Consider the following 22,717-nt stretch of genomic DNA (forward strand, 5'->3'; position numbering starts at 1 on the left):
GATGCACCCTTTAGCGCCGTTATAGGTCTCCCATGCAGCAGAGTGACCTGCGCACGCACGTCTGCGAAACTACGCTAATCGTGAGTGTGATCGGTAAGAGGGAGTCGGAGTTTGGCTCACCTCGTGCTGTGTGATGGTTGTGTGCTGTGCTGTGCGGCGCGGAGCGTTGGCGAGTCGATGAGGGGGATCCGTGTAAACGAACCTCGAAACCCTCACATTCGTGATTGCGGACGTGTAGCGCTGTGCTGTGCCTCTTTTCGATTCCGTCATGCCAGACTCAGACTCGACGTAACATTCGAACTACGCTACCATGACGTTCTCCAAGTCAGCTCGACCCGCGTCGCGTTGTCGGCACGTCCTGACCTCGACTTGCCCGGGGCTGTCGGGCGTCTTGCTGAGCCGATCCTTGCCTCGCTTTGCCTCGGATGGCAGGTGGGCCGTTCGAGGCACACACGAGACTCGTGACAACAGCTTATCGTACTCGTCTTGCAGCATAGATTGTCTCGAAGTAGCACAGACCCTGCTTCAGCTCAGCTCAGCTCTGCTCGGAGCGAATGAGTCAGCCAAGCAGGTGGTGGGAGAGGCACGGCACAAGTGGGCCACCAAGTGAGCGGAGACAAGCCTGGCGGCGGCTTAAACATATCAACGTTCCAGCAAAAAAAAAGTCGACATCCATTTCTTCACCGTCTCGCCCCCAGTGTTGTAGCACAGACAGCAAAGCTTGAGACTATCATTGTCGATCGAACATCTATCATTAGTCGCTTGCTTCTTCTTCTTCTCGCTCCGCCGCAGAAGGCGTCACTGGCAACTACTACCGCGACCTTTTTGCGATCACCATGGCATTTTTCCGCACGCTGGCCGGCCACCGAGCCGTTTGCGATTTGGCGGATGAGCTTCAAAGATCGCCATTCCAGGCGGAACACCTCGCCTCTCCCGTCTCCGTCTCGCTGCATGCATCGAATGGTCAGAGCGGGCAATGGCAGTCAGAGTGCACCTCGAAGGATCTCTCACTATCGCGTCTCGAGTCCAGTCGAAGCATAGGCGCAGACCTGACTCCGCTCACTTCTCTGCTCTATCAAGGCGCACCGCTACGTCGACGCGTCGAGATGCTTCGAGCTGTCCTAGAGTCGGACGATCTTTTTGGAAGGAATGGCCCCTACAGAAGATCCGAAGGTCCATTTTTGGACAGAGATGAGAGCTACAGAGCAGCTTTGCTCAAGATTCGTAGACTTTGGGAATTGAGAAAGAAGCATGCTTGGAGCGAGGCGGATATGGTGATTGTGCATGAGCTCGTCGATGAGCCTTTGCCTGTGAGTAGTCAAGAGTGCTGCAGACTGTGGTCCTGAGTGGGCGCGAGGCAGGCGAGGCGATGCGATGCGATGCGATCCGTGCTGGCTGCAGACAAATGTGCAGGTTACATGCCCAAGAGGGGTGACCAGAGAAGGGGGGAAAGGTTTTTGCCCACTTGATTAGGCTTTGCGCTAACCCCCGTATCGCAGAGGGGGCAGCGGCTGATGCGACTTTTTGTGTTTGTGCGCCGCAGCTATACATCCACACATGTCTGTTTATTCCAACGCTGCAGCATTCGTGCAACCTTTCGCAAAAGCAACGTTGGCTCCAAGCCGCTCTGGACTGGAGGATCATTGGGTGAGTAGAGAGAGAAAATCTAGGAACGCGCAGGCGCAGGACCGAGAGTGGTCCACCTGACACGATAAATCTGCCCGCTCATTTCCTCGCGCACCTCGACTCGCTCGCTCAATAGCGCTTATGCTCAAACCGAGCTTGGGCACGGAAGCAATGTGCGAGGTGGAATAGAGACTACCGCTACCTACTCCGCCAAGCACGATGGCTTCATTCTGCATACGCCGACAATCACTTCGCGCAAATGGTGGCCAGGTGCGTGCCCTCGATCCCCGTCCTTCAACAGTCAAATCGACTCGCGATGCTGATTTGTGCTCGAGCTGTTCATATTCTGCAGGTGGACTGGCGCAGAGCGTGACCCACGCGCTCGTGTATGCCAGATTGGTGGTTGGGGGAGCAGACTATGGTCCTAGCGCCTTCATGCTGCAGATCCGATCCACGAGAACGGGTCACGACCTTGCTGGGTGAGAAGGCAAGGCACCAGTCCCGTTCAAAAAAGCGCAGAAGCTCTTGTTGACGTTGAGATGTGATGACGCGCAGAATCACTACGGGCAACATCGGACCCAAAGTCGGCTTTCATCCCATCGATAATGGATGGATGACGTTGGACAATGTCGTCGTTCCTCGCGATCACCTGCTCTCTGCTTCCTACGCCGTCCACCAAGCTGGACAACTCAACAAGACTCCCAATGCCAATCCGGTGCTGTCTTACAGGACCATGCTGGGTGCGCGATTCGGAATCATACATCTTGGCGGACGTGTCCTTGGTGAGTTGATTGGATCGATATGTTTGCTTCGATTTTGCTCCACGCTGTCTTGCGCTGCTGCTGCTCACGCTGAGCCCGAGTCCCCTTCGATCTCGCCCATCACAGCCAAGGCCAGCACCATCGGCATCCGCTTTGCAACCTTGCGTCGACAATTCAAACACGTCTCAAAGCCCGTGGAGAATCAAATCATCTCTTGTGAGTCCGCAATAACGAGTGCTGATGCAGGCAGCCGCTTGAATCACGTATCGATTGACCTTTGCTCGCTGCGCCCTACAGATTCCAGTCTACAATGGCGTCTACTTGTGCCTCTCGCGGCAAGCTACGTCTTCCACCTCTCTAGCTTGGATCTGCTCACTTCATTGGTGACGAGCGATTTTGATGATGTCGCCACTTTGAAAGACGCGCACGCCACAGCTTCGGCCCTCAAGGTCTTTGTCACGGGCTTTGCCTCCGCTGGGCTGGAAGAAATGTAAGCAAGCTATACGTGTCGCAAGCCTCGTGAGAAATCGCTACAAGACTGAATCTGCACATCTCCCTTGTAGCCGTCGATCTCTCGGAGGACATGGGTACAGCAAAGCAGCTGGGATTCCAGACCTTTCCGCTTCGTTCTTGCAAGTGAGTGTATAGGTACGCGCGCTGCGCTGCCTCCTTTCGGCGCTCATACTCTTTGAAAATCGAATGGACCGTTCAATTGCAGATGGTCACAGTCGAAGGAGACAACTACATCATCTCCCAACAAGCGAGCAGAAGACTGATGGCTATTCTAGAAGCTGTCATCGAGGGTACTCTGTCCACGTCGCGTCTGCCAGAGCAATACGCCTACCTTGATGGTGCTGCGGCAGCTTCGGTCGTGTCTCAAGAGAATAACATTGGCGTGCATTCAGCAGCAGACTTTGCCTCTCCCGCAATGCAACAACGCTTCTTGGCGTTGGCTGCTCTGAATGCGGCGTTGCAGACGCGCGAAGCTTTGCGTGCTGAACGAGCGAGCGGCAAATCTGCCGAAGAAGCTTGGGACGCTTGTCTCATCTTCTCCGACACTGCCGTCTTGGCCTACGCCATTCTGAGCATCCACAGCAGATTCCAGCGAGTCATGGAGCGTATCCAAATATCGCACGCTCCCACCGGTTCCCTTCCACCAAAAATCGTAGAGCTCCTTGTGGCTTTGCGAGACCTGTTTTTTGTTGCGGTCTGCACTACCGCGCCTAGTCCTCTGTCTGGCATGCCCACACCCTTGATTCTTGCGCTGCAACACCGCGGCAAAAAGACTGACGCTACGCGCTTTGACACGGCAACGACTACCAGAGCGTTGGAGGAGCTCAGAAGAAAGAGGCTGGAATTGCTCGCTCCTCACGCTTTGGCACTGGCCGAAGCTTGGGGCTTTAGTGATTGGGAGCTGGGAGCACCTGTTGCACCGTGAGTAGCCCCACGTCTCGGGATGATGCAAATGCGAGCGAAGTTTTCCGCCGGGATATACTTGCCACATATGCTGTTCTCGACGACTTTAAATTCCGCTGCTCTACATTGCATTACACTAACGCTTATGAATTGCTTTGCTACTCGCCCCTCCTTGCAGGGAGAATGGAGACTTGTACGGCTCACTCGTATCGTGGGCAGCTCGCGATCCCATGAACAGCCGTCACGCTCAGACGAACAGGCGCGCCTGGGTGGACATTCTTGGGCCCCTTGCGAATCACCCGTCGGGACAAGGTCAGGCGCCCAGTCCGATCGCGGGTCGCCCAGAGCGTCGACCTCCAAGCGCTTCCCTTTTGCCCCACAAACTCTGAGCTCGCAGCTCTTGCGTCTCTGTGGTGAATGTTGATGTTATGTCCTTGAATACTTAGAGCGTGATGAATGGTTGCTCGCGTGCCAATGTCACGGTCTGCAGGCCACTCTCAGATTCTGCGTCTCGGTTGCACCTTGGAGTCAACGTAAGGTAGCGTAAAGAGAAAGAATCGACGAATAGCAAAAGCATCACGTTCGCGAGGATGCCAGGTCAGAATCAGAACCTTGAATGGGCAAGGCCAAAGCGTGGACCTGCGTAAACACCTGCAGCAGCATGCAGCATCATCCCACCCGCCTTTCAATCACCACTTCGCGACCCATCATTCATGTTCAAATCCGAATTATTACAGCGTGCAGGGTGAGGAATACAAGCCTGGTCGTGTGCCTCGATCTCTTTTCTGGACTGCGCAAGGAAGGATGAATGCGCGCGGGCACAGGTCTGCTTGAATTCTGCACCACTCTGCTGCACAAATGGGACTGGGTGCTGTGTGACGTTGTTTACCAGCAGCGCAGGTTGCCAGCTGCGAGAAGCCTTGGCACGGAAGCGAGGCGCTCCTGTCTTTTCGGTCTGACGGATGGGCATCCAAGTCGAGCTGGGTAACCTTGCGCGATCATTGGCGCGGAGGACGAACTCAAGTAGCAGTCAGTAGGTCTGAAGCAGGTGGGGCAGTGCTGTCTCTCATCGCGGCGACGTGACAGAACGGGGTAAGCTTCGACCAATCGCAACTCGATTGCGGTAGAGCTACGCATTCACTCAGGGCTAAGCACAGCCTCATGCTCTGAAGTCTGGGTCAATGGACTCCAATGTGTAAATTCTTCTTATCTGTACCAAATATTCGTGCCTCAGCTTTCCTTGTCGACATCATCATCGAGCAGACAAACTCACGAGATCAAAGCACTCACCGCCAATCATGACCTCCCACAAAATCTACCCTGCCGGCTACGCCGCCATCGACCTCAATATTTCGAGCTGCGGAATTTGGGACTTTGTCTTCGCTTCCAAGTTGGCCGCTGCTCGCGATTCGGAAAAGATTGCTCTGGAGCAGGGCAATACTGGCGAGCAAATCAGGTGAGCAGCGGCGACGTTTAAAGTCGCTTCTCACCCGTCAGAGGCGTTGCTGACCGGCAACGGCCGCTGTAAACGGGCCAGCTACGGAACACTGCGTTCGCTGACTCTGCGCGTGGCTTACGCGCTCAGGCAAAGCCTATCGCTGAAGCGCGGCGACACCATTGCGATCTTGTGTCCCAACACGCTGCAATTTGTAGTACTGGCCCTGGGAGCGCAAGCGGCAGGGATCATAGTGACTACTGTGAATGTAGCTTACACGGCCCGTGAGATTGCTCTGCAAATTTCAGACAGCCAGTCCAGCGCTATCTTTGCTGGGCCAGCGCAACTCGCCGCGGCTAAAGAAGCCGCCAAAATTGTGGCTTTGGGAGAGAACAAGGTGTTTATGTTGGATAGCCCTAAAGAGACGAAGCAGTCGCTCGATAGCTTGCTCTCGGAGGATCAACTTGTGCCTGAGCATTTTACCCCCGAACAAGCTCGTTCGGAAACCGCTTTGTGAGCGCCTAGTGTACGGATCGAGACTTGGCGGGCCGTTTGAAGCGGGTGTGAACGGTATTTGACGCTGCTCAAATTTTCTCCTTTCGCTTCCTTGCGTAGCATGTGCTACTCTTCGGGTACCACTGGCAAGGCCAAAGGTGTCCAATCAACACACTTCAATATCAACACAAACACGTTGCAAATTTCGGGCACTGGCGAAGCTTTCGTCTCTAGCGACAATGTCCTAGCATTTCTGCCCATCTTTCACCTATTTGCGCTCACTGCCAACGTTTTGCAAGCTCTTTACCTCGGTTCCAAGCTCGTGCTGCTGCCTCGTTTCGACCCGCAGCTCGTCTTGGACACGATCGCAAGCAAGGAAATCAACGCTGCGTACATTGCACCGCCCGTAGCTATGTTCCTGGCCAAAGATCCTCGCGTCAAGCCGGAGGGTATGAAGTCCCTGAGATGGCTGTTGTCGGGCGCCGCGCCGCTTGGTGGAGAAGTGGCTGCAGCAGTGCAGGAAAGAATCGGTGTGCCCACTTTCCAAGGCTACGGCGTGAGTACGAAACCAATCTTCAATGTCTGGCCGACGCGGTCTATGCGCGCAAGTTGTGGCACTGAGCTGAGCTGCTGCAGTTCTCGTCTTCTCCTACAGCTCACGGAGATGTCGCCAGCCGTTTTCATGTCTGGCCCAGCCAACTCGCGCGAAGGCTCTGTGGGGAAATTGGTGAGTGACTGCGGGTCGGATGCTTGAAAGCTTTGCTCGAAAAGACCTGATCATCCACGTCCTCCGCTGCAGTTGCCAAACCAAGAGGCCAAGCTGGTAGCTCCAGATGGTTCCGACGCTGACCCTAGCGTCGGTGGAGAAGTGTGGCTGCGTGGACCTAACGTGAGTACACTGGACGCTGGAGCCAAACACTATCCTGCTTCGCAACGCTGCTCATCCACTTACCGAAATCCCATCATTGCATGTTGGGTAAACAGACAATGAAGGGCTACTTGAACAGACCAGAAGAGACCGCCAATTGCATCGACGAGGAAGGATGGTTCCACTCTGGCGACGTGGCTACTAGGGACGCAGATGGGTTCTACTACATCGTCGACCGGCTCAAAGATTTACTCAAGTACAATGGCTACCAAGTCTGCCCCAGCGAGCGTGAGTCGTAATCTTGCATCATCAGCAGACATGAATATCGCCAATAGGTCGTATTCACCTCGAGATTGCACTGTATCCGCTCCAACTTGCAGTCGAGGCTGTGCTCATTCTGCACGAGGATGTTAAAGATGCGGCAGTGGTGAGTAGATGCAAGATGACAGCTCTGACAAGCCCGGCTCCCTTCATGCGCTGGGGACCAATCTCTGCGCTTCCAAATATCAGCGTGCTGAGATCTTTTCTGCCCTGTCGCTGCCAAAGATTGGAGTCAAGAAAGATGGCAACGATCTCCCCGCAGCATTTGTGGCTTTGAAAGATGGAGCAGCTAGCAGCAGCAGCAGCAGCAAGACGGAAAGCGAAGTTCTAGCTTCCATAGACGCTTGGTTCACTTCTCAAGTCGCTCCCTTCAAGCGTCTCAGAGCTGGACTGTTTGCAGTCAAGGCCGTGCCAAGAAGTGCCGCGGGCAAGGTGAGGCGATGCGGAGAGACTGCATTGACTCGCTGATGCCGGCCGCATCCTCTACATATGCTGACATCGTTTCAACGACCTAATCCGCAAAGATCTTGCGCAAAGAGCTCGCCATACCTACAGCACCTGCCGCAGTCACGGTTTGAACACGTGATAGAAAAGCGGTCATGAACGCGAAAGCTTTCAAGCCCTTGCCATGCCTGCAGCCGACGTATCAGCTGCTCGGCTGACGCAGCGAACGACGTCATCTACCATCGAACCTCTTGTTTCGCGCCTCGTCGTCGCGCCTGTCTTGTAAGCGACGCATTGTCGCTTTTGAATCATACGCCACGTCTTGACTGCATGCATCCAAACCCCATGACTTGTTTTCCGCGCTTTACGAAGCAAGACCAGAGTCGATTCGGACGGCCTCTCGAATCCTTAATTGACCAGGTGCCGACTCTTCAGACCTGCCAGCTTAATTTGCGAAAGGCATCTTGATACTCTTCACCTTCTTGCGCCTTTACCTCTGTCTCGCTTGACGGCTTGGCAGCCTCGAGCGAAAGGTGTGATTGTGCGGGAAGAGAACTTTAAACAACCTTCCGAGTGCCTCGCAGGTTCCGAACCTCTAGGCACATCTCTACGCCTTGCGCTGACAATCTTGAATCTTGAATCATTGAATCTAATTAGCGACATCACGTGGTACCGCGCTCGCGCTGCTGTTGAATTTGAATATGTGCATGGGCACACGCGATGCTTGATTTAGTTTCAATTTTGAGTGGCACGCACATCAAGGGACAGAAAGAAGAGTTCGTGATTTGAATTTGAGTACCCGCGCCGGCATCGTCGCGCAATTTTGAATCCTCTCGCACGTCAAAGAGAGCGCGGCGAAGTCGACCTCACGTGATGTGTGTGACCCGGTCTTCCGGAAATCCTGATGAGTGTGAGTCTTGACTTGACTTCTGACTCTTGACTGCATGTATGGATTCGACATGAAAGTAGACTCTTGACTCTTGACTCCCTGACTCATGGCTCTTGACTCAAAAACTGAATGACGCTTCCTCTTGACTCGAGTATTCAACCTCAAATTCCAATTTCAAATCAAATATCCAACGTTCACGGATCAAATTCAAATTGTAAACAGTCACATTTTGACCGGCCAGACGGCGGCATCCACGCTCCTACCGTCATCTCAAGGCGAAGCTACAGTGAAATTGATGAAGTCTACATCTCCGAATTCTTGATTCTCTCAAGCCCCGATAGCCGGAGCGTGATCTCACCACGCCGCGTCGCCGCTCTTTGGAGGAAGTCGGATATCATCACACTCAGCGCTCAGACGTCGCAGACAGCATGCCAAAGATTCGCACTTCGCGAACTGCGCCTCCTCCCGAGGGATTCGAGGATATTGAGGATATTCTAGAAGACTACTCGAGAGCGATGCGGGATGCAGAGAATGAAGAGGGAGAGGGAAAGAGGAAGAACGAGGTGTTGTGGGGTATCATGCGGATAAGCCATACGAGGAGCAGATACATCTACGACTTGTACTATGGGAGAGAAGCCATCAGCAAGGAGCTGTACGATTGGCTCGTCAAGCAGGGCTACGCGGACGCCAAGTGAGTGGTACAGTCTTGAGTGTGATGGGTCAGGAGGGACGCGAGATGCGCACCACTACGGATACAGGCTCGAAGTGCAGGACGGAGGTAGAGCTCTCGGGAAGGCTGCAAGACTGATGAAGATGGTGGCATGCTCACCATTCGCGACTCACTCACGACTGTTTGTGACGCAGCTTGATAGCAAAGTGGAAGAGGTCGGGCTACGAGAAGCTGTGCTGCGTGAGGTGTATTCAAGCCATGGTGAGTCGCAAGCGCAGATCTTGTTGCTCGCAACCGTGTCCGAGAGGTGCTCTGGCGCAAACTCAACCGCTACCTCACTCACTCGCATCGCGCACAACTTGCATGTCTGTCATTCACGATTGAAGGACATGAACTACTCCGGCTCCACATGCGTATGCAGAGTTCCGAAATCTCAACTCAGACCCGGCACTGTCGTGGAGTGTCAGAATTGTGGTGAGTAGCAAGGCACGAGTCTCACCAGGCTTCTTTGCGACCTCTGCGCGACAATCATTGTATAGTGGTACGCTCGATCGCATTCCCAAATGAAGGGGCGGAGCATCTTCAGCTGACTACTCGACTCATTCCACCCCTGACTCATACGCACGCAGGCTGCAGAGGGTGCGCTTCGTCAGACTGACGGGCTACGAGAAAGGCAGCTCATGCATGCAGAGGACAAGACTCGCCTTTCGATCATCCTTCGAGTGGCGCACTGCAGCAGCGAGATCGATCAGCTCTAAGCGCGGACACATGTCTTGGTACGTGGATGGAGGCTACGCCCCATATATGCACTCTCGAATGAATCATGTCACCGGCCACTCACATGTGGGAGCATGCAGCGTGTGCAACCGAGGAGGTGTACGGTCTTGCTTAGGCTGGGTCAGCAGCATGCGCAGCATGCACATCGGAAGAAACCCTGTAAATGGTAGCTAGGTGCTGCGAACTGCGCTCGTCTGCTGACAATGTCTCAGCTCAGCTTCAGTCTCGCAGTGCAGCATGGATGCGACGGGATGTGTTTCAGCTGAAACCTTTGCGATGAGGCTCACACGACGGCTGAATACTGCAGGCGCGGGCTCAGTGGGACGCGCGCACACGGACCGTCGCCCGCCGCATCATTACCAGACTGCGAATTCAGCATTCGTTGATTCACGATTGCTATTTTGTCCGTATACGGTACAGGTGAGACGCAAAGCGCAGAACAGATTTCACTCACGACTGTGACTGCGCCTTCAGCATCGAGTGGAAGCCCTGATCTGCTCCTCAGAAGGGTGCATGCAGCACTTACACAGGCACCTTGCTGCTGCATGCCAGCATGCACTCGATTCTTAGAGACCTGCAGTGTGCGCAACAAATGATGGATAGAGACATTCAGAATCCGAACGGCAAAACAAATGTAGTCCCTGCGGATGCTCGAGGCGCAGCAATCTTGAATATGATTCCCGAATCACCATTTGGGCGCGAGGGCAGCATCAAGCACGCGTGCGCATGAAGATGGATCAAGAGGTTCGAATCAAGAAGCAAAATGGCAAGATTTGAGTCAAAGAGTGGAAGCTTGTGGATAATGCACGTTGGATTGGGTGCCACGCGACGCTGCTCCATATCGTCTCCCTTTGCGGCGCTGGCACGGTCAACGCATCGCGCAGCACAGGCTCCAAAACCCGCATGCTGCGACTGATCCGAGGGCTACGCTGTCTCCTTGTTAGCTTTTGACCGGTCACAATCACTCTTTACTTGATCTCCTTGCTCTTCCACTTCAATCCCCCCTCAACCGCTGGACTCTGCGGTGGGCGGCGTCGAGTGCTGTCTCTTGGACGTCTCGACAAGCGCTGCTCGCGCTTGCGGGACTCGACGTCGCTCACGCCATCAAAAAGAAGGCCCGCCGCCACAGGAGCGACATCAACGACTGTGCGAACCGCTATGAGCTTGACGATCTGATCTCCGTAGCCCCTCCGCGCGCACTACTCGACTCGGCCTAGACAGTCCGCAAGCGAGACAAGACGATAATGGATGAAGGCTTTCATTGCAACATTCTGCGCTGTCGCAGGCGTCTTGATGTAGACGGTAAGTGATGCGCCGCTCTTCTCGGAAATGCAAGTGTAGTGCGCAGTCCAGCTTCCCGTTCACCTCGAAGCATTCACTCGCATTGCACGGGTGCAAAGGCAAGGCGGTGGTGACGACATGCAGTCACATCTTCTGCCTCAAGTGTGCCAACGATCTCTTCACCAGTGCGAGGGCCTGCCCAGCTTGCGAAACGCAGCTTACGGAACCGGACGATGTGGTTGTATCGAGCTTGCAGCCTAGTGCAGACTACAGAACGGTGAAGCTCTGGTGATTCGCAGGAGTATGTGGCGAGGGCGCTGACATGAATTCGAACGTTCGGCAGAGCGTCCTAGCAGGTCTCTCCCCGCAGATCATCATGTAGGGGGCAAAGAATACCCAGCCGGGAAAACGTGTGCATGCGCATTGCTGAAGATCTTGTCCGTTGGTCTGCTCACTGAAGGGACATCTGTACCCGAGCAATGAGGTGCGCCTTCATTTTGTCGCCTTTTGCACCCTGTATTTGGATGTCTTAATTCAGATAGCGGTCGCGTCTTTCTGATCAGCTTCTATCAGGTGAAGCAAGTCCTCTCTTCTCCACATGGACTAGCGCACGCCCTACTTAGCCTGCTCGCACGCTCTGCTCATCTCTTGGCTTCCAACAGTACCAGACATCGCAAGAGGTAAGTCGACCAAGCAAATCGACCCAAGGAGGTCTTCATTATACTAATCTGCTGGTCCTCAGGGAGCCTTCCAAGCCTTACTTCTCAAGAATGTCCAAGAGGTACGAGTGAAAGGATTTGCAAAGTCGGCTGTGGAATCTTGACGCGTCCCAGCCTCCGCAGCGCAACGGGGTGCTAGAGAAGCGCATACAAACGTGAGTGGCGATGCGCCCTTGGTCTGCATAGCTTACTGACAGCTATGAGCATTGCTTCGGCAGCGTCATCTCCGAGGGTGCGATTGAGGGCGGGCTCTGTCAAGCTCCGTTCAGACTGGAGGACTGACTGATCAGCACCCCATCGTCGTAGCGAATGCCGAAGTAGCCTTGCTTTCCGATCGACTCTCTCGTAAGCACAGAATGGCACAAGTCTAGAGTTAGTGCCGGGACTTTCTGAGCGTGGAGACATGTCTTCGCTGCTTCTTCCAGGCATGGACGCTGGCGAGTAGAGTTGAGATACAAGGAAGCTGCACCATCTCCGTCGTCGCCGTTGAAATCGATTGCACCCATCCAGACCTCAGCACGGAAAAGCGCAAGACACGGGAGCTCAGCGACTCGCTGCGCACCTCGGCTAAAGACTTTGCACGTCTTAAAGTGGGTAGCGAATGGGCTGCTAATAGCCGCAAGCAAACGACTCAAGTTGTTCGCGTCTGTAGAGCCAGCACGATGCACAGCTTCGTCAAGGTCTGCGGCCCGGCCACAGCCAAGCTGCGAAGCTTCAGGAAGCTGCTGCCGCCGCCGCTGCGGCGAATACTGCTTCAGCAACCACGACTGGCACCGGCAGCAATCAGTCGCACAGCCATACTCCATTCTACGCTGGGCAAGTTGGGGTGAATCGCGCTTGCAAGTGGGTGCGCCTTTTGACTGGAAATTGAAAGCTTTGCGCACCCGTTTCAAACCACAGCAGGAGAGTCCAAAGCGCATGTCGCCCAGACAGACAGTGCCTTTTTGGCAGTCGCAAGTAGCTGCAGCTTCGGTGGAAGCAAGAGGCCTAGAGGCAGATGGGCCTCGTCGATCGAACGAGCGACAAGACGCTGCTCAGGCCGTATCTCGACGCACCATCCAGCATCCAGCAGCAATGCATGGTCAAACGCTCCACTCGGTCGCAGGAGCTCGCAACCCGACCCCAAATTCAGCAGGCGCGCTCCACCATTCCCGTTTTCAAGGCAATACGTCGACCACGTCGACCCCGCAACGTGTGCGTCGGATGCGCTTAAGCATGTCGAAGCAGGTCGCCGTGGCGCACATGTGATGTGCTGCTGATCGCCTCATCCTTTCCCAAATAGCACACCAAGATGACGAAGCACGCTTCAGCCGTCAGGGCCATGCCATTACCTCACACACGTCGCCCTCAGCTTCGCGATGAAACGACGAACTCGGGCCGCGATCATGACAGTCAGTGTGGCTTGGAACTTCTCCATTGTGGCTCGATCCCGTCGCTGACACCTCGGAGTGTTGGCTACCACAGATCCTTTCCGCTTCTCAGCCGTCTGAAACAGATATTCCTTGGTCCCCTCTCAAACAGGGCCCGTGTTCGGGCTCGCACACTAAGCAAAGGGCGATGCCCCACCGAGCCTAAGCATTCAGTGTACGCACCACACCTCTGCTCATCCACGGCGAGGGTGACGATGATGAAGATGATCGAGTGACCTCGCACCGGATCGTTTCGTGAAATCACCGTTCGCGGATGATCGGCATTCATGTGAGCAACCCGTAGGTACTTGGCATTCGTGATTACGAAGCGCTCTGTAGCTCTGTCTGAAGATACTATGTGGGGCCGGGCCGGAGATTGTGGCTGCGCTCCTCTGATGTTCATGAAGTATTTCCGCCTCAAGAGGCACGCGTGCACGCGCCATGCATCAGCTGCTGCTGCTGCTGTTTGGGAGATGCGCCCACGATCGAGCGAGACGCGCCCAGAATGACCATCACCGCTCACGACTGAGAAAGCTTCTTTGCGGTCCTTGCCATATCACAACACCTTACCTCTCCGTCTCGCGGGAAGCCGCCAGGGACCGCTCGTTTGAAAAAGAGGTGTGCGTCTCGCTCGCTCTCAGATCACCTAACTCCCCTCCTGTCGCTGGCGGTGTGAGCCTCATCCGCAGTCCATCTCCCTACCCCTGCAACCACCTCCACCTCGGCCCCTTTGCAACATCAGAGAGCCGAAAGGATGTCGGAGAGCCTTGCAAAGCATGAGGATGTCAGAAGAGGCGGGAGGTGCAACATGAGAGGAGAGTGCGGTAAGAAGGGATACTTTTCGCCGAAATTGCCCTGTGCAGTCGAAGAGGTACATGCGGAGGAGGTGAGTGGCGGGGTAAAGGGGCTGGTCGAGGTGCTTAGCAGAGAAGGGAAAGACCCGGGGGAAAAAGGCAGATGGTGGGCTTCTGGTGGATGTAGTGCATCATCGTCTGATCTCGTTCAGCGTGCCTTGCGCTTCCCAACAAACAGCCCGACGAGAAGCTGCGGGCTGAGCTGGTGGATGTGTGCGGACAAGAGTTTGCGGAGGGTAGCGTGTGCTGCACTGCGCCTCAGGTGGAAGCGCTCAAAGCCAACTTGGATCAAGCCGAGCCGCTGCTGCTTTCCTGTCCAGCTTGCCGGAACAATTTCCGCGCTCTCTTCTGCTCCTTCACTTGCTCTGCCGATCAATCGCGATTTGTGGATGTGCTGGAGAGGCAGAGGACGGATGGGGGAAAGGATGGGGATGAAGCTGTCAAGAGGGTGCAATACCATGTGGGCGACGAGTACAGGCAGGGCTTCTACGATAGCTGCAAGAATGTCAAATTTGGAGCCAGCAATGGCTTCGCTATGGACCTCATTGGCGGTGGAGCAAAGGATGCGGACGCGTTCTTGAAGTTCTTGGGAGATGAGAGACCGCTGGTTGGCAGTCCGTTTCAGATCGACTTTCCCAGGCAGCACAAGGAGCAAGCGCAGCTCCTGCCATGTCAGACGCTCGAACGCGATGAAGCTCGAAAGAACGTCTCGACGCTACCGCCCATCCCCTTCAATCCTCCACCCCGCGCATGCTCGGACGAATCGCTCATGTCTCGATGCGCATGCACGGACTGTCCAGCTGTATGCGCTGTTCTACCTCCGGTCGCACCTCCCAGTAGAGGTCAAGATCGATGCACAGTCGGTCACGGCGGGCTGGAATGCTTCTCCCTTATCCTCATCATCCTATACATCCTAGGCACTGTCGCCTTCTTTGTCGGATACGGCACTTCAAGGAGGAGAAGAAAGAGGATAGCCATTCGACATAGGAACAGCGGGCTGAGCATCGCTAGTGACGGCAGCGGCTACGAGAGAGTACGGCTCGATACGGAGGACGACATCGAAGGCGCAAGGAGAGGTCATGGCGTCGACAACTCATCCGGAAGCAGAGCTGCGGACCAGCATCTGCGTTCTGCTGGATTGATCGGCGCCACAGGTCTCGGACACCTTGGCAGCGAAGATGACAGCAGCGCCTCATCCTCCATGGGTGCGGGTGCAGCCTCAGGAGGCATCGATGCGCTCGACGCTACCCAACCACGCTCCTACGCACTCAACGTCCTCCTTACTCGAGTCTTCTACAAGGTAGGCCTCTTCTGCGCTCGATCGCCCTGGCTCACATTCACCGTCGCTGCCATCTTTGTCGGACTGAGCAACCTGGGTTGGCGCAAATTTGAAGTAGAGACGGATCCGGTCAAGCTTTGGGTCGCCCCGCATTCCGAAAGCAGGGCTCGCAAAGAGTACTTTGATGAGCATTTTGGACCATTCTATCGAACTCAACAAGTATTCATGATGGACAAGACGGGCTTGCAGCATGCCAAAGACGGCAGAGCCAAAGCCGGCGGATCGGCTGAAGAGCGCGAGCTGGCTGAGATTCGGCCCGCGCTTAGCTGGAATCGGCTGGTGTGGTGGGCCGATTTCGAAGCTGCTGTGCGCGATCTGCGCACGAGCAACGGGACGACGCTTCAAGATGTCTGCTTCGCACCATCGGGTCATGGCGGACCTTGTGTGACTCAAAGCATCCTCGGCTACTTCCAAGACGATCTGGATGGTGCGGGGGTGGACGAGACAAATTGGGCCGAAAGGCTGGACGATTGCGCTGAAAGTCCGGCGCAGTGCTTGCCCACTTTCCAACAGCCCCTCAAGCCCAACATAATCTTGGGCGGTATACCAAGCGTCGTCCAGGAACCGGTACAGGGCGGGGGTGCGGGAGGAGGCGAAATTCGCGATAGAGAAGGCAGAGGCAGCGATGCTCGATCCGTCGTCACCACTTGGGTCGTCCTCAATTCTCTCGACTCGACCGTCAAGGAACGCGCCGAGGAGTGGGAAGTGGCTCTGGAACAACTCCTCTTCTCCATCGCAGGCATCGGAAATGTACCCGAACATCCTCTCGGTGCACGTCGACGAGCACTTGGCATCGAGCTTGCGCTGAGCACAGGGAGCAGCCTTGAGCAAGAGCTGGGAAGCTCGAGCAACACGGACGTACCCATCGTCGTTCTGTCCTACCTCTTGATGTTTTTGTATGCGGCACTCATGCTCGGAGGAAACACCTCTGCCGGTCTGGCAACGGAACTCAGGGCGGCAAGAGCACAGGATGCGGCTGCTGCGCCGAGCGGCAACTCCCATCGGAGCGGGCTGGCAAGTCGATTGCTCTTTTTCCTTCCCCGAAGAGGCGCCCCTCGTCAAAGACATCGACTGGGCGGCAAATTTGCAAGGCGAATCTTGGTCGAGAGCAAGTTCATGCTTGGACTGTTTGGAATTGTCGTCGTCCTCGCCTCCGTTTCCTCTGCTGTTGCCATCTTCTCGGCAGCTGGTGTCAAGGTGACGCTGATTATTGGCGAGGTCTTGCCGTTCCTGCTGCTGGCTGTAGGGGTGGACAACATCTTTCTCCTCACCAGCGAAATGGATCGTCAGAACGCGCTCGCGAGCACGGCAAATCCTTACTCTTCCGCAAGTATTGGGCGTGTCTCGGATGGGAGCTTCGGCTCGGCGTCGGCTGGAGGAATTCATTTGGAAGAGGATGAAGATGAAGATGAGGACAGCTTTGATGATGAAGGCGCGGGACTGTACGGGGGTCCGCGAGGTCTACCGCACAGACGAGCATATCACCTTTCCTCTGCCGAACGAGCAGCCCGTGCGCTCTCCCGCATGGGGCCGAGCATTCTCCTCAGCGCAGCGACACAAGTGAGCGCTTTCCTCTTGGGAGCAATCGTTCCAATGCCGGCCGTGAGGAACTTCGCCCTGTATGCAGCTGGCAGCATGGCCATTGCTGCTGTCTTGCAGTGCACGGTCTTTGTGGCAGCCATGGCGCTGGATGCGGACCGAACAGAAAGTTCAAGGATCGACTGCTTGCCCTGTCTCAAGATAGCCGTGCCCTCCTCGAGCGCACAGTACGCTTCGCTGGATGGGGTGGGATCGGCTGGGCTGGGTGGCTTCTCGAGTGAAGGCCTTTTAGGCAGGTTCATAAGACGTTACTATGCTCCCAAACTGATCCGTCCAACATCGAAACGCATAGTGCTAGCGCTCTTTGCGGGCTTGGCTGTTGTTGGGATCCTCGGCATGCGCAGGCTCGAGATGGGACTGGATCAGAGACTGGCGCTTCCTGCCAACTCCTACCTGCGCGATTATTTCAATGCGGTAGACACCTACCTCAACGTCGGTCCGCCCGTCTACTTTGTTGCTCGCAAGGTGGACCCTCGCGCGCGCACGGGACAGCAGGCTCTTTGCGGCAGGTTCACCACATGCGCTCCCTTGTCGCTGGCCAATACGCTGGAAGGCGAGCGCGCAAGACCGGAAAGCAGCTTTTTGGCCGAGCCCGCCAGCTCTTGGATCGATGACTTTATGCAGTGGATGAATCCCGTGCTGGAAAGCTGCTGTAGACGTCGCATCAAGGATCCGAACGTCTTTTGCTCGCCTCGCGATAGCGATGGACTGTGCGAACCCTGCTTCAAGGATAGGAGACCGGCTTGGAACATTACGCTCGACGGTATGCCCGAGAGCGACGAGTTTATGCGCTACCTCAGGCAGTGGCTTGTCAGCCCGACGGATGAAGACTGTCCGCTCGGCGGCCAGGCGGCTTACTCCTCTGCTCTGAGCCTTGACCCGCCTGCGGAAGGGACTCCTGGGTCAGTCACAGCTTCGCACTTTCGCACGTATCACACGCCCCTGCGAAGCCAAGCAGACTTTATCGATGCGTTGCGCGCGTCGGAGCGAATTTCGCAGGACATCAACTTGCGCAACGAGCAAGGTGGAGTGGAAGTGTTTGCGTACAGCCTCTTTTACGTCTTTTTCGATCAGTACCTTCACTTGGGCAGTATAGCGCTGCAAGTCTTGGGCGGAGCTGCGCTTTCCATCTTTGGCATCACGACGCTCCTGCTGGGATCGTGGAGGACGGGATGGATCGTGGTGCTTTGCGTGACGTCTGCTCTCATAGGCGTTGCTGGAACCATGGGCTTTTTGGGCATTCAGCTCAACGCCCTCACCCTCGTCAACCTGTCCGTTTGCTCGGCTATATGCGTAGAGTTCTGCAGTCATGTAGCTAGAGCCTTTTCCAGAGCGCCCGGTAACTTGCCCAGAGCACATCCGATGGCTCAGAAGGAGAGAGATGAGAGAGCATGGACCGCTCTGGTCGACGTTGGAAGCTCGGTGAGTTTGTCTCGAAACGGTCCACGCGACGCTCGCGCCACCCCGCTCATCGATTTTCGATTTCCCTTCCCCTTCCCTTTCCCTCCCGCTCCTTTTGCGCTACTCTTCTTGCGCGTCAGGTGATCCGCGGCATTACGGGCACAAAGCTGGTAGGCATCAGCGTGCTGGCTCTGACCAAATCGGACCTGCTCAAGCTGTACTATGCCAAGATGTGGGCCGCTCTTATCGTTCTGGGCGCCACGCACGGACTGATATTGCTGCCCGTCGCGCTTAGCGTATGGGGCGGAGAGGGATACTCGGATGGAGAGTCGGAAGCAGAGATTGCTAGGAGGTTGGCTAGGGCTAGGGAGAATGAGTATCTGCCCTTTGCCGCGCATGACGAAGAGGAGGAGGGGGAAGATGCGGATGCGAATAGCGAGACGAGCGACGGAGCGCAACCTGCACGTCGTCTCTGAACTCTCGGGAGAGCCAAGGACTTGTTCCCTTCGTCGACCACACGCACGCATCCATCACTCTAAGTTTTCACAGCTCATTCTTGTTGCAATATAGTGTACATTGGAAAGGAGTATCCGCCATTCAACTTTGAATGAGGAATGTTGTGCCCGACACACCGACTACAGCGTCCATCGTCCATCGCTCAGGTCCCACTTGACTGTTCCTGGTCCGCTGCTCTTGCGGCTTCAGTGTGCGCGTCCGCAGTGCCTGCTTCACCAGGCGCTGCCGTCGTCGGTGCCGTGGTCGAAGTGGAAGCGGAAGCGGGGGCGGCCGGATCGACATTGAGCATCTTTCTAGCATCGCTGATGACCTTGTCCAAAAATATCAATTCCTCCACCCTGGCCAATTTTTTGGGCTCCTTGCGAAGAGCCATCTTGACGTCTTCCACCTTTAGACGAGCTCGCGCGGCAAAAGGATGAGGCGATGCGAGCGGACCGGCGCGGGCAGAGGTGATGGGTGCGCCTCGCGTTAGATGAGCAAAGAGGTTGAGCGCATGGGAATTCGATGGTGGGAGAGATTGAGATTGAGATGCGCCCGAAGAAGCGTCGAGATTGTTAGGATTTGAGGCGGCGGAGTTAGCTGCTCCTGCGCCCGCACCTGCACCGCCCAAATCCGATGGATCGGAGATGATGCTGGGAAAGACGACCGGCATGGCTCCTCGAGCGACGGAGAATGGTGAGGGTCGAGCACGGTGACATAGATCCGTGATGAAATCTACAAGCAGCTCTTCCATGACCGACACGCTGGACGGATCGGGAAAGGCATTGTCCCCAAACGCATACATCAATCGAGACACTGCGACGAGTGCAGAGAGCGAGAGCGAGGAGGGATTGGAAAGGTGTCATGGACTGACTGGTCAAAGGCGCTGCACGTACTGCTCGAAGCTTGAAGCTTGGCCAACACTCACGGTCTTTGGTGAATACGCCACGATGAGTGTAGGGTCTTCTGCCTCTTCCCATTCCAGCGCCCCCAGCAGCAGCAGCACTGACCGCTTCATCCACCACCTGTCCCGCACCTTCCCTTCTCAGCCCAGCTGTACCATACCGACCCGATTCGGCCCTATTCGACACCGCAGCACCAGCACCAGCACCAGCAGCACCAATAGCATCATTCGCGTCGTTCCCGCCTGGCACAGATGCAGCCCGATCGGCCGTACCAGATGCTCGATTCCTAGCGCTCGAAGCTCCTCTACCTCTTGCTCTGCCCGCACCTCTCCCTCGACCTTCCCCTCTGCCTCTACCTCGTCCTGCTTTACCTGCTCCTCCCCTACCTCTACCTCGTCCACGTTCGTTGGGGTTGCCTTGCTGACCAATACCCTTGGCCTCACCAGTAGCATCCGCTCCACTCAAGCTCCTCTGATCGCCTGCTCCTGCCGCCGTTTCCGCTCCCGCTGACGCTCTTGCTGCACCGCCTCGCCGAGATTTGCCCCTCCCTCTACCTCTTCCGCCTCCTCGAGCGCTCGCGCCTCGACCTGCACTCCCACCTGCACCTCCCATCTCAGCGACGCTCGAATTATCTTGGCCCATCTGTGAGTCTGCGATCTCAACATCCATCGAGCTTTGTCCTGCTACGTCGCGCACATTCCCGTGTGCCTGTGCGTGTGTGAAATGGGGAGTGCTGGGCTCTTCTTGCTTTATGTCAGGCGCGTTCAAGCCGAAGTCTGATGCTTGGGGCTGAGCTTGTGCCTGAGGCGGCGCCGACGAAGTGGAAGAGAGATCCATCACGCCGAATGCTCGGGTGTTTGGAGCTTGTGTGGCCAATGAGGAGATGCCAAGCGTGTTGATTCAGGCGAGAGGGGCAGTGATGGAGGTGATGGAGTGGAACTTGAACTCTGCTCGATCGCTGCGATGAATGCTTTCCTGCCTCTTTTGTCATCGGCCGCGAGGGATTACAGCGGCTGAAACTTGGAGCTGAGGCCTACATGGAGCGCCAAGCAGCGCGGGAGAGTCTGAGTGGCAGTAGGAAGGGTGAGCAAGCAAGCAAGCAGGGCAAGGATCAAGTTTTTGAGTGAAAGTGTGAGTGTGAGTGATGCGAAGTCAACGTCAATAGTCGTTCACGAGTCAGACAACTCGATCGCGACTCTTCGGATGCGTGCATGCAGCTGTGAAGAAGCGCTGTCACGTGGTCCTGACCCTAAACCAATCGGCTGCATCGCCCGTGCGCACCGCACCGCACCGCACCGCACGAGTCAAGAGTGAGTCGCGGGCGTGTGCTGCGTGGAGCGTGCTGCTGCTGCTGGTGGTGGTGGTGGTGGTGGCAGGGTGTGCACCAACCATCATGATGGCACGGCAACACCGCATACACGCTGCCTGCACATTCCCGCTCATCCACTTTCCCACCACCAAGTGACTGCCAGTCATCATCGTATACCAAGCATTCATCGGGAAGTGTGGCTCTGGTTTGCTATAAAGGCACGCACTGAGCGCACAGGACTGCCCGGTAGGCAGAGATCGAATCATCAAGAGCAAAACAGGAGAAGCCAGTCGAGTCGAGCCGAGCATGCCTCCCAAAGGTGGTGGTGGAGGAGGAGGGGGAGGAGGGGGAGGAGCATACAAGTCGCACCATCATCACAAGTCCTCCAACCCGCGCGATACCGCTGCAGCGACAGCGAACAGTACGAGCGGGAGCGCGAGCAGCAAGTCGACTGCTATCGCAGCGACTCCTCAAGCACATCCGCAAGCGCAGGCTCAGACGCAAGCTCAAGCTCAAGCTCAAGCTGCACCTTCATCAGACCTCGCACCTCTACTAGGTCTCACACTTTCCCTCGTGCTCTATCCCAATGGTAATCCCGTCTCTTCGTCTCGAACAGATGCAAATCAAGCATGGCAGACGGCCGGATCGGGGCACAAGAAGGCATCTGTCAGAGGAGGAGGAGGAGGAGGAGGAGATGCGGCAATGTCGGAAGAGAAAGGCGAAACGGTGATTGGACAATTGTGGGCGTACGACGAGGCTTTGGGCGTAGTGGTTCTGCAGTGCGATGCCTCTGCTGGCGGTGTAGGAGGTGCGACGAGCAGCACGGGAACAAATATGGGCGCGGCATGCATCAATCCCACTGTGCTGGCTGCTGCTTCCAACGCTGCGTTGGGAGGTGCTTCGCCCAACACGAAGCCATCGACATCGTCGGCCATTTCGGATCCGAGCATCATCTCGGCTGGCAAGAATGTCCCTTCTTCCTCTTTCTCTTCCCCTGCTGCTGCTCCTGCTGCTGCTGCTGCTCCTGCCCCTGCTCTTCTCGCCCGCACCTCTTTCAGATTGCTCAAGACTCGAAGCATCAAATCCGTCTCGCTCGTGCAGACTTCGATCGGTGCGGCAGCTAGCGGAGCATCTCAATTGAGCGGCTTGAACAGCGTGAACTTGGCACAGGTGGAGAATAGGGAGAGGGTGGCTGCTTTGGATTCGAACAAGAGGTATAATAGGATCGGAAAGGGAGTGGGAAGAGAGGGTCAGATGGTCTTTGATGCGCTCGACAAGACGTGAGTCTTCTGTCTTTGTTTTTGCTTTTCCGATTGCGGCAGCCGGCGAGCGAGCGGAGCGGAGGGCGTGTAGGAGGAGAGAATAGCGTGGGGCAGGGAGCATATGCGGGCGCCGCTTTCGGCAGCAGTCGTCAGGGCGGGAGCGTGTGGTAGCGTGGGCAGAATGGCACAGTCGACCAGGGACGCCCGTTTGTCTTTGAAGCTTCGTCGTAGTCGCTCACTCCCGCGCACCTTTGCCCCTTCTCCGAAGTCTTCCATGTCGATGGCACCAAACACACATCATTGTCATGGATGACATTGTGATTGTGAGTTGCAGCATACTCTCGATTTGGAAGGGGATGGGCCAAAGCAAATTAGTCGACTTGTCTCACTGACCGGTTCTTCTCCGCTCATTTGCGGACCCTTTTTTTTTTTTTTTTTTTTT

General features: G+C 55.9%; 9 protein-coding genes across 9 annotated transcripts in view; 8 read left to right on the plus strand and 1 right to left on the minus strand.

The window, feature by feature from the left end:
* The first annotated feature begins 215 nt into the window (after positions 1-215).
* IE81DRAFT_51048 (hypothetical protein) lies at positions 216-723 on the plus strand. Its single transcript, XM_025517403.1, has one exon. It carries the CDS (start codon positions 311-313, stop codon positions 608-610), a length of 300 nt encoding a protein of 99 aa, XP_025366220.1. The 5' UTR covers positions 216-310; the 3' UTR covers positions 611-723.
* IE81DRAFT_51052 (acyl-CoA oxidase) lies at positions 652-4,255 on the plus strand. The gene is made up of 10 exons (XM_025517404.1): positions 652-1,310; positions 1,544-1,647; positions 1,763-1,896; positions 1,979-2,105; positions 2,182-2,408; positions 2,514-2,603; positions 2,685-2,877; positions 2,951-3,023; positions 3,106-3,821; positions 3,982-4,255. The coding sequence occupies exons 1-10, from the start codon at positions 837-839 to the stop codon at positions 4,190-4,192; spliced, it is 2,349 nt and encodes a 782-aa protein (XP_025366221.1). The 5' UTR covers positions 652-836; the 3' UTR covers positions 4,193-4,255.
* Positions 4,256-5,101: 846 nt separating this feature from the next.
* IE81DRAFT_332605 (acetyl-CoA synthetase-like protein) lies at positions 5,102-7,500 on the plus strand (the record flags this gene model as incomplete). The annotated part of the gene is made up of 9 exons (XM_025515324.1): positions 5,102-5,259; positions 5,389-5,751; positions 5,854-6,289; positions 6,389-6,460; positions 6,533-6,622; positions 6,718-6,889; positions 6,937-7,028; positions 7,112-7,354; positions 7,447-7,500. 9 exons carry the CDS (start codon positions 5,102-5,104, stop codon positions 7,498-7,500), a joined length of 1,680 nt encoding a protein of 559 aa, XP_025366222.1.
* An 828-nt stretch (positions 7,501-8,328) lies between these two features.
* On the plus strand, positions 8,329-10,040 carry IE81DRAFT_326907 (bud site selection-related protein). Its single transcript, XM_025514944.1, has 4 exons — positions 8,329-8,946; positions 9,120-9,186; positions 9,312-9,399; positions 9,555-10,040. Exons 1-4 carry the CDS (start codon positions 8,684-8,686, stop codon positions 9,581-9,583), a joined length of 447 nt encoding a protein of 148 aa, XP_025366223.1. The 5' UTR covers positions 8,329-8,683; the 3' UTR covers positions 9,584-10,040.
* Positions 10,041-11,011: 971 nt separating this feature from the next.
* On the plus strand, positions 11,012-13,344 carry IE81DRAFT_353484 (hypothetical protein). The gene is made up of 13 exons (XM_025516648.1): positions 11,012-11,467; positions 11,547-11,556; positions 11,652-11,663; positions 11,726-11,764; positions 11,826-11,857; positions 11,921-11,934; positions 12,009-12,047; positions 12,128-12,139; positions 12,213-12,292; positions 12,355-12,528; positions 12,603-12,896; positions 12,985-13,093; positions 13,167-13,344. Exons 1-13 carry the CDS (start codon positions 11,463-11,465, stop codon positions 13,190-13,192), a joined length of 846 nt encoding a protein of 281 aa, XP_025366224.1. The 5' UTR covers positions 11,012-11,462; the 3' UTR covers positions 13,193-13,344.
* On the plus strand, positions 11,105-11,365 carry IE81DRAFT_274562 (hypothetical protein; the record flags this gene model as incomplete). The annotated part of the gene is made up of 2 exons (XM_025511447.1): positions 11,105-11,260; positions 11,327-11,365. Coding segments are annotated over 2 exons (195 nt in total), but the record flags the coding sequence as incomplete, so codon positions are not given.
* A 282-nt stretch (positions 13,345-13,626) lies between the features above and the next one.
* IE81DRAFT_326910 (hypothetical protein) lies at positions 13,627-18,928 on the plus strand. Its single transcript, XM_025514945.1, has 3 exons — positions 13,627-13,997; positions 14,144-18,325; positions 18,445-18,928. Exons 1-3 carry the CDS (start codon positions 13,920-13,922, stop codon positions 18,778-18,780), a joined length of 4,596 nt encoding a protein of 1,531 aa, XP_025366226.1. The 5' UTR covers positions 13,627-13,919; the 3' UTR covers positions 18,781-18,928.
* Positions 18,929-19,103: 175 nt separating this feature from the next.
* IE81DRAFT_276012 (transcription initiation factor IID, 18 kDa subunit) lies at positions 19,104-19,773 on the minus strand (the record flags this gene model as incomplete). Its single annotated transcript, XM_025511463.1, has 3 exons — positions 19,104-19,208; positions 19,464-19,615; positions 19,728-19,773. Coding segments are annotated over 3 exons (303 nt in total), but the record flags the coding sequence as incomplete, so codon positions are not given.
* A 1,321-nt stretch (positions 19,774-21,094) lies between these two features.
* Positions 21,095-22,717, plus strand: part of IE81DRAFT_51263 (hypothetical protein) — a 2,146-nt gene continuing 523 nt past the window's right edge. The window contains exons 1-2 of the mRNA XM_025517405.1: positions 21,095-22,293; positions 22,544-22,598. Coding sequence (XP_025366228.1) covers positions 21,320-22,293; positions 22,544-22,598 — 1,029 coding nt within the window. The 5' untranslated portion in view covers positions 21,095-21,319. The remainder of the gene's footprint in view (positions 22,294-22,543; positions 22,599-22,717) is intronic.

This window comes from Ceraceosorus guamensis (genome assembly GCF_003144195.1).
Source record: "Ceraceosorus guamensis strain MCA 4658 unplaced genomic scaffold IE81scaffold_149, whole genome shotgun sequence".
NCBI lineage: Eukaryota > Fungi > Basidiomycota > Exobasidiomycetes > Ceraceosorales > Ceraceosoraceae > Ceraceosorus > Ceraceosorus guamensis.